The 12,825-nt window shown below is 41.0% G+C and overlaps 1 protein-coding gene across 2 annotated transcripts in view; it reads right to left on the bottom strand.

Annotated features, from left to right (window-relative positions):
* pias2 (protein inhibitor of activated STAT, 2) overlaps positions 1-12,825 on the bottom strand; it is a 119,986-nt gene that overhangs the window by 40,134 nt on the left and 67,027 nt on the right. For both annotated transcript variants that reach the window (XM_037679952.1, XM_037679951.1), the window contains exons 4-9: positions 9,435-9,485; positions 8,193-8,283; positions 7,969-8,103; positions 5,488-5,593; positions 5,332-5,405; positions 1,569-1,729 (exon numbers count right to left, since the gene is read on the bottom strand). In XM_037679952.1, coding sequence (XP_037535880.1) covers positions 1,569-1,729; positions 5,332-5,405; positions 5,488-5,593; positions 7,969-8,103; positions 8,193-8,283; positions 9,435-9,485 — 618 coding nt within the window. The remainder of the gene's footprint in view (positions 1-1,568; positions 1,730-5,331; positions 5,406-5,487; positions 5,594-7,968; positions 8,104-8,192; positions 8,284-9,434; positions 9,486-12,825) is intronic.

The raw sequence follows: 12,825 nt of genomic DNA, 5'->3' as shown, positions 1-12,825 counted from the left end.
ATGTATGTATAGATGTATGTATGTATAGATGTATGTATGTATAGATGTATGTATAGATGTATGTATGTTTGTATGTATGTATAGATGTATGTATAGATGTATAGATGTATGTATGTATGTATGTATGTATAGATGTATGTATGTATAGATGTATGTATGTATGTATAGATGTATGTATAGATGGATGTATAGACGTATGTATAGATGTATAGATGTATGTATAAATGTATAGATGTATGTATGTATGTATGTATGTATGTATGTATGTATGTATGTATGTATGTATGTATGTATGGATGGATAGATGATGGATGGATGGATGTTTAAATGGATAGATAAATACACACACACACACACACACATGTATGTGTGTGTGTGCGTGCGTTCATATATGTGTATACTGTCTATTTTGTAGTTATATTATCCCACCCCCCACCCCCGGTGGAAACTCCATGAGCTGCCACTGCTCTCAGTAGTTGTGCCTAAACTTTTAGTGCCTTGGCTCCATACAGTCACTAGATTTTATTTTTGACGGCTCATTTTATTTTGAAAAATAGATTACCGGTAACGTAGCTGTGAAATAAAGCTGGTGTTTTTTTCCACAATTAAGATTTCAGGGTGAGGTTGTGTCACCTCATCAAGGATGTGAATAAAGTCATTCATGTCTTGCAAAACATTTGTTGTCAACTGATGTACGGAGTGGTGGCACAGAGGTTAGAGAAGATGAGCCTGTGATCGCAAGGTCACCGGTTTGACTCCCAGGACCAACAACATCAGAATGTGGGAGGAAAAGATGAAGCACCCACACATGACCCCACCCTCATTTGTCCCAGTCTGGGCCCTTGAGCAAGGCCCTTAACCCCCGCCCACCATCTGCTCCCAAACAGGTCTCTCTTGAACACGAGTCCTCATGACTTAATGAGACTACCTGTATAAATAAAGCTTAAAGAAAAACAAACATTTCATTTCTCTTCTCAGATGGTCTCTTGTCCTGAGCTGGTTCTGCTGGAGGTTTCTTCCTGTTAAAGGGAGTTTTTCTTTCCACTGTCTCCACTGTGCTTGCTCAGGATGGGAGACTGCAACGAAGCCAAGATTCAACTTGTCTGCTGGATTCCTTAGATAGAGAACTTTACTAACTGGCTTTTATGTGAATGTTCCTGTAAAGTCCCTGAGACAACTTTGTTGTGATTTGGTGCTATAGAAATAAACTGAATTGAATTGAATTAGTAATCTTTTCTATTCTGTCCACTTAAAGCCTCATTTTAATTTAATTTAAATTAGCAGCAACTTTTCTAGATTAATATAGTTAAATGAGAAGAACAACTTGGTTTAAATACAAATTTAAAAAATAATAATACATTTAACATCAGCACATAGGAGCTCTGTTTTCTCATTATAGTTACAGTTTTAAACTTCAACACACCCACTAAAACCAACTTCCAAACGTCTGGCTTAGTTTCATAAAGAAAGGCTGCAACGCTTTATGGTCACACAAAAACTAAATTTATATAGTGGGCAACGTCTGACAGTTCAACTGGCTCTGCAGCGCCACCTGCTGCTGAACTGACCCGTCTATGATGAGGTTTTCATACGCAGCCTTCTTGTCGCACACAGGACAGATCCAGGTGGGCTTCTTCTCATTCATCTGCAGGTAGAGTGCAGCGTCGAAACACTGCAGGTGAGAACATGTGACAGCTCTGCACGGCACGGTGAGGCGCATCTTGCCCAGCTTCAAGACAAACAGAGGTGACATCATCACACTGAATTCAGAGTTTACAGAAACCTGCACTGAAACACACAACTGGATGAGCCACACATGGGACTGCGGTTCTGATGTAACTGTTGCGTTCACATAAAAAAGGCCTTTTCATGTTTCAGTAACTGATTTTTTTGTTAACCACCCCCTCCCCCATGTTAAAGGTGTGACATTGCTTGAAGGAACACATCACCTGCATGCCAGAGTTTAAACTAAGACCATCTTTTGATGAGAAATGACAGTTGTAACTGGTTTCTTATCAAATAATTGAAAAAACATTATGAATTATCACCCGTCCAGGGTGTACCCCGCCCCTCGCACAGCGATGGCTGGACATGGGCACCGGCGACCCCCGTGACCCAAAATGGAAGAAGCGGGTAAAGATAATGGATGGAAGAATTATCATAGGCCAAGCTGCTAAATCTCCTGTGAGAAAATCCTTGTGCTCAAAGTGAGCATTGTGAAAGGCACTCAGCTACTACCACACCAATGTTTAATCAGACAGTCAGAGTTTCTTTATCGTCATTCGCACCTCATGTGGTACATGTGGTGGAGCGAAATTGTGTTCACAGGGTCCCAGTTACATCCAACAATAAAATGTAACAGAAAAACAGTAATAACATCTAAGACATGAAGTAAGAAAAACATCAACTAAATATACACTAAGCACTCATAACATAAAACATTGAACATCAGCACAAACATGAACATGAGTCTGTGAGCAGATGTGCACGCATGAACACACCAACACTGAAACCGATCAGCAGCAACATGAAACAGATCAGCAGCAACATTGAAACAGATCAGCAGCAACATTGAAACAGATCAGCATCAACATGAAACAGATCAGCAGCAACATTGAAACAGATCAGCAGTAACATGAAACAGATCAGCAGTAACATGAAACAGATCAGCAGCAACATTGAAACAAATCAGCAGCAACATGATGTGATTTTTTCACAGTGATTATTCTGGTTAGAGATTCGTGAGTCTAACAGCCTCGGGGTAGAAGCTGTTCCTCAGTCTAGTGGTTCTACACTTAATGCTCCTCAACCTCCTTCCTGAGGGGAGTGGGGCAAAAAGTGTGTGTGCTGGGTGAGTGTGGTCCTTCATGATGCAGGTGGCCCTCTTCCTAGTGCTTAGTGTATATTTAGTTGATGTTTTTCTTGGTTCATATCTTAGATGTTATTACTGTTTTTCTTTTACATTTTATTGTTGGATGTAACTGGGACCCTGTGGACATAATTTTGTTCCACCACATCACACATGTCAAACTCAAGGCCCGGGGGCCAAATGTGGCCCTCGCTGACATCTTATCTGGCCCCCATGATCCGTGGTTCCCAACCTATTTTCCTCAAAGACCCCCCTTCTTACTTCCTAGCCAATCTGAGCCCCCCAATCCCTCGCTACTCCCCTCTCCCAAGAGACTCATTCAGATTAATTTCTTTATCAAAGTGATAAAAGAATAAAGTAAACATTATAATTAATATTATAAGTAATTGTAGTTAAGTATAGAATAAAGTACATAATAAAATAATAAAGTAAATAGTTAAAAACTTTAATTTGTAAATGGTGTAAACTGGTAGTTGTACAACAGAAATAACAACTACAAGAACACACTCACATAACTTTTCTTTAAACTCTAACAACAGAGTAATGTTTAAAAACAGTCTTAAAAATTGTAGTTTTGTCAAGATATCTTCCTGATCCTATCATGCAGATGATTTTTTGCAATTTTCAGCCATTTTATCTGTTCTGTCCTTGACAGTGACGGTGTTGGAGAGCGGGACAGTTTTCATTGTATCCACTGCATGAGCCCTGTCACACATCAACTCTACAATTTTCAGGCAGGTGGTTTCAGACGGTTTCTCCAATATTGTGCAGATTTTTAGTGTAAGTGATTAAAAGGGAACAGTGAAAAGATGCTTCTGTGCTCTGTGCACATCACTACCTGCTCTGTCAAAGGCTTCTCTGATGTCAGGGGACCTTGTTGTCCACTGCTTGTTCCTGAAAGTATTCCTGACTTTCACCAATAATAACCATGTCTGCTCTAAACTAGGGAACAATCTTACGTTGTCAGAAAGATGACTCCTCGGTGTGTTTTTACACATTTAAACATTCATGTGCTTAAGTTTATGAGATATATGTAATAAAACGCAGACAGAGTCTGTCCCTGCGTCTGTTTTCTTTATATTTGTTTCTTGTACTTTTCATTCTGCTCCTTGTCTTTCTGTTCCGTCACTCTCCACTCACTCCTCAGCCAGCCTCTAACCACTCACCTGTCTCCAAGCAGCAACCATCGCAGGTGCTCTCATTACTCACCTACCTCTGCCTTATTTAAACCTCTCCTCTCAAAGCGGACGCTCACTGTTCCGTCTTGCGCAGACGTCTCAGTCCTCCTCTGTTCCTGTCTCATGATCTGTCTCAGCCTGTTGCCCCGTTCCTCTCGTCTCATGTTTAGTTTTGCTCAGTTTATACTCGCCCTGTGATTAAGTTTTTGCTGCCTCGTCAGCGTTTTCTTTTGTTGTTTGAATAAATTATTTTTATTTAAACTCCTGCTTGGCTCGCCTGCCTACAAATGGGTCTAAAACACGAGGACTGTGACAAACGTGAGCTTAACCACGAGCAACAATAACCTCCCATATGTTCTCAGGCAGCCGCGCTGCCAACTGAGAGCCACACGCAGAGTACCGACGTCATGCTCTTAAAGTGACAGTACAGATTTTAGTGTTCAACATAATGCGTTAGAAAACTCTTCAAACATAACCAAAATAGGGCTCTTCATTGTTCATCAGGATTTGGTGACATTTCAAACATTATAATTAAAAGTAAAAGCATATTTTATAAAGTTGTTACAACAATAAATTGATATTTTCACAAGCTGTAACCTCTGAGCACACATTATGTGACCCCCCCCCCCCCCCCCCCCCACCCCCCCCCCTGGGGGTTGGGCCCCCAGGTTAGGAACCACTGCCCAAGATGTTATTTTAAATGTAAAATACTTTTTTCACTTGAATTTTTTCAGTAATCTTTGATTATGGTGTCAAAAGTGCAACAGAGAACATGAAATGAGACCAATCAAACTGTTGTTGAGGAACCTGCAGCCAAGAACAGATGTTGGTATCTGACTTGAGTCCATGTAGATTCTGAAACTGGCCCTTAGTTTGAAAACAGTTTTAATGTTGAAGCACTTTGGTAAGAGTAAGTGACACCCCTGCACCACATGTGGTGCGTGTGACAAATAAAGAGCCTTGAAAATCCATCCAGTGGTTCATGAGCTTTTGTGCTAAAAGACAAACCAAAGTACACACACATGGGCAGGTACCTTGGGCAACAATTATTGTGCACCAGTAATACAGCCTAAAAGACTTCTGCAAGTCTTGCAAACATTAAAACATGGCTGCACAGTTTATTGGCCACACTCAGAATTGACCCATTTTCCTCCCAATATTTAGTCATCAACTAGTCTCACCAGTTGCAAAGATACTGGTTTTAAATATTCATGTTGTTTAAACAATCAGTAATGACCTTTTCAAAAAAATATGAATAATTCGTGTTGAGACATGTTTATTTACCGGACACAGGAGTGATACTCTGAGACTTGTTGTAGCAACCTCACTGTCTGGATCTGCTGTCAGCTTCTCTTTAACTGCAACAAAAATATTTCATATCACACAAATCTACACTTCATTCAGCGTTTTATTGAGGAACAAAAAACAGGTTAATATTACTTAGCGCTCTGGAGTGGTCTGGGTTTCTGATGCCCTTCATCCTGAGCCTCTGCAGGAGCAGAGGTGAAGTCAGCTGCCTCACCAGGTACACAGACAGAGAGTAGATCTGAAAAATAAACAGAAAAACAGTTTGGTCTGTTTGAAGCGGCGCTCTGTAGGATGATTAGACCTGCAGCAGAGAGCACAGGAATCTGGACCAACCCGTGAGCAGCTGCTCACAGCAGCACCACCACAGAACTCAACAGAAACTCAACAGTGTTGCAGGAGTTCGTTTACATAACTCTACTGTGATGATTTGTTTACTTGTCCTGCCACTAAGAGAAAAGGAAAAACAGGAAATGCCCTCCATTCCTCAATCCATGCATGTTGTGAGAATGACAGATTGAAAAATAAATGACGTGCTAACTTCCATTTTGGTGTGTAGCTGCATCTATATCTATCACCATATAAAAACATATATATCGTATTTTCTGCCGTACAAGGTGCACCGTCCTCTAAATCGCATCAGTCCAAATATGTCTAATAAAGCGGAAAAATACATAAATACATCGCTTCGCCGTATACATCCCATCTATTATGAGTCACAACTGACGAGTCGCGTGTTACGCGTCACCGCTGACAACCCAGAAATGTGGGCCGGTGGTGTGCCAAAACTTGATGGGCTGCCGAATGGCGGCCGCAGGAGTGTGCACGGGAGGACTTTAACAAGAATTGAACAAGAGTAACACTTAAAAACCATTATTTGTTTGCTCGAAATTACAGCAAAGGTCTCAGTTGAACTTTTCCTTAATAAATGCACTTTGACAGTCAAATTAGTTGCATTTTAAAATCCGATACGCAGAATAAGAAGTAGGAGTCGCCGCCACTGTGCATTTCTTCAAAATTTAACAAGAACCTAAAACAATTATTTGTTTGCTTGACATTATAGTAAAGGTGTGTCTCAGTTGGACTTTTACTTAATAAATGCACTTCAATGGTCTAATTAGCTGCATTTCACCGGGGCGGTGCAGCTAAATTAAGCTGATTTGACAGTTGCTCGAGGCGAGCTGGACAAAGGTGGCAGGCTATAGCAAGCTGATTGTGTCATTAAAAGCCACTTTTACCTACTACATGACACAACAGCATGCCATACTACTCGAGTGCCATCTAGCGGGTGAAAATGGTAGTGTTCAATATTTTCAGTCAGAATGAATGAAAACGGTCGTATCTCAGCCAAAAAAATGTTTTTTAAATATGGGAAAAAATCCATACATACCTCACTTCGGCGTATAAGTCGCAGGGTATGCAGATTATGCAAAAAACTGTGATTTATAGGCTGAAAAACACGGTATCAGTGTTTCACCTACCATTAGCCAAGGAGGGTGCCCCACTTATCAAATCCCTGCTCCACCACTTTCAGGCGGGAAGTGGAGTTTAGCAGCTCGCATGCATGTAGTGGTGGCACAGAGGTTAGAGAACGTGGGCCTGTGATCGAAAGTTCGCCGGTTCAATTCCCTGGACCGACGACACCAAAATGTGGGCGGGAAAGGTGAAAGACCCACACCTGTCTCCAACCTTATATATGCCAATCTGGACCCTTGAGCAAGGTCCTTAACCCCCACCATCTGCTCCTCCAGGTGTCCTAGCTAGCAGCTCTCTGCTCCACACAGAGGGCTGTGGTTGTATCAGGAAGGACATCCGCCATAAAAACAATCGCCAAGTCTTCATGTAAGTTAGTTTGCTGTGGTGACCCTGAAGAAGGGAGCAGCCAAAAGGTGTGTGTGTTGGGGGGAGGGGTGTAAAACGATCATCCTTATCGTTTGAGGAAACCATGCTGTCTAGTTTTTATATTGCTTGAAAGTGTAGCTTTCTAAAATGATTGGGGTGACTCGAGATTAATCTATGGTGGCCAAGGCCACCATTGGTCACCCTCTGGGGCAGCTGTGGCTGAGTGGATAAAGCAGCTGTCCTCCAACAGTTGGGGGTTTGATTCCACCAACAGTCACATGTTGAAGTGTCCCTGGGCAAGACACTGAACGCCTCAATGCCTCTGATGTGTGTCTCATCGGTGTATGAATGTGATCTAAAGCTCTTAGTCCTTGTACAGATCTAGTAGAGAGCTGTATGAATGAGGGCTCAGACTGTGTTGTAAAGAGCTTTGAGTATCTTGATTAGATAGAAAGGCACTAGATAAGTACAGTCCATTTACCTCTGGCTCCACCACTGTGCCTGGTTGTGGCTGCTCCCTCCACACGCCAGGATATGACAGATATGGCCATTTATTTCAGTCTAACTGGCCCATCAGGTGTTTACTCCTGTCTAACCAACACACACAGCCTATATTTCTGACTACTATTGTTGCCTACATCACACAATGACACTTAATCAGTCCATCAATCAAATATAAACTTGACTAAGTCTGCAAACCATATGCAGGAGTCAGATATTAAAACCAAAACAGGTCCGTCATTTTATAATTATCAGATCTTTAACTGCACTGACCTTACCAACCTCAGGTGCCCATGTGACTGAGATCTGATTGGGTACAGCAGACGAGAGTCTGACGAGGGATGTGATGTTCAGAGGTCTTCCTGGTCTCTTCTGTTCAACTCCATTTTTTGGTGGTGGTGCAAAACCCTGTAGACAGAAGATGATAAGGGATTTTATAGGCTCCTTCAGATATTTTAGATTTAGTTTTCTGTTCAAACATAAAAGAAAGCCCTTACGGGTAATGGAAACTGTTTCCCATTGACTTTTATACACAAACTGTTGGGGTAATTGTCTTCCTGAAGACAACTTGTTTCTGACAAACCGAATCTGAAACACAAGAACATTTTTAACAAATAAAAATACAGCAAATCTGTCAAAGGAATCGATGCATCAAGTTTTCATTATTTTAGTTTCATCAAATCATTTATGCCCATTGTCCATATAAAGATCACGCCAGGATTCACAAATATCACTATGACCCTGCACAGTAGGTACAACTGGCAGAATGAGGAAGTGGCTCATATTAACAAATCCCATCAGTGGCTGAACTGAAGGACAGCACACAGGCACTAATCATGACAACACAAGAGCAACAGAGGCCAGGGTCTACCCTACCAGACAGGATCCAAGATGCAGGCTGTGCAAAGATGCCCTGAGACAGTACAACACATTAATTCAACCTTTATTTATACAGATTAACCTCAGTGAGTCACAAGGACTCATTTTCAAGAGAGACCTGTTTAATAATAGCAGGATGTAAGATCCAGGCAGGCAAAGCATTCATGGAACACCATAGCCAAGTGGCTGGAATAATATACAGGAACATCTGTGCCAAGCATGGACTGAAGGACCCACAGTCAAAGTAGGAGACTCCACCAAGGGTGGTGGAGAATGGAAGCGATAAGATACTGTGGGATGTCCAGATCCAGACCAACAAACAGGTGGTAACTAACCACCAGACAATGTGGTGGTCGACAAGCTGAAGAAGAAGGCAGTGGTGATAGATGTAACAATCCCAAATGACTGTAACATCAGGAAGAAGGAGCACTAAGAAATACCAAGGGCTGAAAGAGAAAATACAGAAGTTGGGGGGAGTCAAAGCATCAGTAGTCCCAGTTGTCACTGGAACACTTGGTGCTGTGACCCCCAAACTGGAAGAGTGGCTCCAACAGTTCACAGGAACCACCTTACCCGAGATCTCTGTCCAGAAGAGTGCAGTCCTATGAACAAATAATACACTGAACAGAGCCTCAAACTCCCTGGCCTCTGGTAGAGGATCCAACCTTGTAGTGAAGTGGAAGTAGCGGCATCAAGACAATCCCTGATGCTCTCACTCACAACTAGTGACAATTTAGTGTAGAGTCGAACGTACAACCTCACTGTGAACCGCTAACGTTTGCCCATCGTGGTGCCTTTAATATTAAATTATCTTCAGATATTTTTAATAATTAGTATTTCTAAATGCTGCAAATTCTCACCTCAGTTGAATTTGAACCATGTAGTCCCTTCTGCCACCTGGTAGGTAGTCTCTGTGAACACAAGCGGTACAACAAAAATCACAAAACCACAAATCACATGACTAACAAATTTTAATCAATCATGTGACTGTTTTTCACATGATTCATTAGTCTTTTAGACTTTAAAGTGTGTGTGGCTCTAAATGTTTAATAGATCAGTTTCCCCTACCATTAAACAAGAAGGGTGCCCCGCCAGGTCAACAGAACCGAGCACCCTGTCTACTAGAGGATGACATTTTTTCGGGAGTACAGCGGGTCACGTGATTGCGGCGGGATTCTGGCGGGACCGGAGTCAACCTCATTATAACTCACGTGACCGGGACGTGACCAAACTGAAAGCTAATGGGAGCAGACAGGAGCGGGAACCAACCAATAACCAAAAATGAAAATGAAACCATCCATCCATCCATCCATTATCTTTACCCGTTTATTCCATTTTGGGTCACGGGGGTCGCTGGTGCCCATGTCCAGCAATCACTGTGCGAGGGGCGGGGTACACCCTGGACGGGTCGCAAGTCCATCACAGGGCCACATAGAGACAAACGAGACAAAAAACCATTCACTCTCTCACTCACACCTAGGGACAATTTAGAGTTACCAATCAACCTAACATGCATGTTTTTGGTCTGTGGGAGGAAACCGGAGTACCCGGAGAAAACCCACGCATGCACAGAGAGAACATGCAAACTCCACCCAGAAGGCCCCTGGACCAGGGTTTGAACCAGGGACCTGTTCGCTGAGAGGCAGCAGCTCTACCAGTTGCGCCACCGTGCTGCCCATGAAAATGAAACAAACAAACAAAAACAAAAAAAACGGTGCAGCTATTTTGTAGTTTTCTTTCAGTAAGCCTTCACTTTAACACAAGTCAAAAGAACTACATTGCCCAGAAGTCAACTGTTCCATCTGTAGCTTTTCACCGAGAAGGTGGGAGGAGCAGCGAATTCTCCAGCAAAGAAACCGAATGGCTGAAATAGTTTGCAACGCAAGGTAAGAAGTAACTGTCTGTCTATTAAACTCACAGAACAGGCAGGAAAGTGTTAAATAACCCTGAACTTCATGAGAATTGTGTTGGTGCTGTGCTGCTTTAAACTTTAGTCTCAGCTGTGAGGAGCTGCTTTGTTTACCATCAGTAAATAAACTCAAACAGCGCATTTTTCTCCACCTTGTCCCTTTTAGTTTAAAAATGATGCTCTGCTTTGTTATGTGGGTTTTTAGGTTAAAATCTTCATTATCTGTCGCTGTTTGAAATGTGGAAAAAAAAAGCCGAACACTTTCTGGTTAAAGTGCACGCATTCTCCGGTAAAAATATCCTTATTTTTATATTGTGACGTCCTGCTGGATACTGAAATCGAGGAAAACATGAATAACCATCACTTTATTGTGTAAATAGTTACTGTCAGCTGTAACCATGCCAGTACAACATCAAACTCGTTAGTGAAAGCATTCTCCGGTAAAAATATCCCAGTTTTTATATGAAAGACTGGTTGCATATACATTATAACTGTTTTAGTTTTAGATTTAAGATATGATGTGTACAATTATGTTGTTGTGTTAAATTTTAGAGTTGATTTTTCTCAGTTCATTTCTTGACACCAGGGGTGATTCTATAAGCCATTTTAGGGGCCTTAGCCCCCCAGTGTTGACAATGGCTCTTGGCTTGAACCACACAGTGTGTATTAGCATTAGAATTATTGTGAGGGGCATGAACGATCAATTCCCTGCAGAAATTCTGAGTAGAAGGCGCGTTCTGTTCCCGATTAGGAAGAAAAATATAAACGAGGGCAGAAGAGCTGCGGTGGCTGTGGACAAACTCTACATCAATGGTCAGCTGTTTAGAGATCCAGAGGTTACTCCCTGGCTCTATTAATAATATAAATAAGGTAAGCATGATCTTCAGTTGCTAATTTTACTTAAAATGTATTAGCAAGCATATATATTCATATTACTTACCAGATATTTATGTAATTTTTCAGCACAGCTCGGTTGGTGGGTTACACAGATGGTGGTGGTACACGGTGGCATGACACTTAATGTGGTAAGGGGGTTCTTTTTTTATTTTCTCTTCTTTTATCTTTACGTGTTTATTATCATCTCACTTTCTTTTTTTTGTCTTTATTTTTCTGACTCAACAATTATTAGCACACAGGCACAAAGGCTTATATATATCCATATACATACATACAAATACATCATAAAGGAATACATGCATGATTTACCTTCAAAAAAACAGCACTTAGTTTATCTATAAATCATAAATAATCAATCATTAAGGATTATGTTATTGTCTGGGTGTTTTACTATTTTTGATATTTGTGATAATGGGTGTGGTTTAATTATATTTTCACAAGCACAAATATGGGTATCTTAAGGTTTGTCACATGGAATATTAATGGAGCCGGTAGCCAACATAAAAAAAATAGAATCTTCAGCCAGATTAAAAGATTAAAGGCAGATGTTGTATTACTCCAAGAGATTCATAAATTACCGTCAACTGTGGATGAGCTAAAATCTCCTGAGTTTCCTCATGTATTATCAGCCTGCTATAACTCAAGACAGAGAGGAGTAGCAATATTAATACATAAAAATGTGAACTTCACAATATTAGACACAGTTATAGACCCGCAAGGTAGATATATAATATTAAAATTATCCATACTCAGTCAAAAATATTGTATTGTTAGCTTATATGGGCCAAATGTGGACGATGCTGCTTTTTTTCATGATCTCTTTTCTACTCTGTCAAATCACATGGATTGCTTGCTGGTACTGGGAGGTGATCTTAACTTTGGTCTAGATAACAAAATAGACAGGCTGAATACAGTAGGAGCTCAACGCAGTTGGCAATCCATAAATGTAGTTAAACAGTACATGAGTGATTATGGACTCTGCGATGCATGGCGGTCTCATCACCCTAATAGTAAAGAGTATTCTTTCTTTTCACATGTGCATCACTCTTACTCTCGTCTGGATTATTTTATAATCAGCAACTCATTGCTGACCAACATTTCAGACACTAAGATACACCCTATTGCTGTCAGCGATCATGCACCAGTTACTTTAAATTTAGATAATAAGAAAGAAATCCCAAAAAGTATAAACTGGAGATTAAATACCTCACTGCTTATGGACGAAGAATTTATACAATACTTTAAAAATGAATGGACATCGTATTTAGAGTTTAATGACTTGCCAGGTACATCAGCGTGTACACTCTGGGAGGCTGGGAAAACAGTTATGAGAGGGAAAATAATATCCTACGCAACAAACAAAAAGAAAAAAGAAAATAAACGTATTGAGGAATTAGAGAAATCTATCAAATTATTAGAAAGTTTACAAGGAGAGGAAACACAGA

This window comes from Nematolebias whitei, chromosome 8 (genome assembly GCF_014905685.2).
Source record: "Nematolebias whitei isolate Nwh7 chromosome 8, NemWhi1, whole genome shotgun sequence".
NCBI lineage: Eukaryota > Metazoa > Chordata > Actinopteri > Cyprinodontiformes > Rivulidae > Nematolebias > Nematolebias whitei.
The sequence above is the reverse complement of the archived record's forward strand: the minus strand, read 5'-3'. Positions and strand labels throughout refer to the sequence as shown.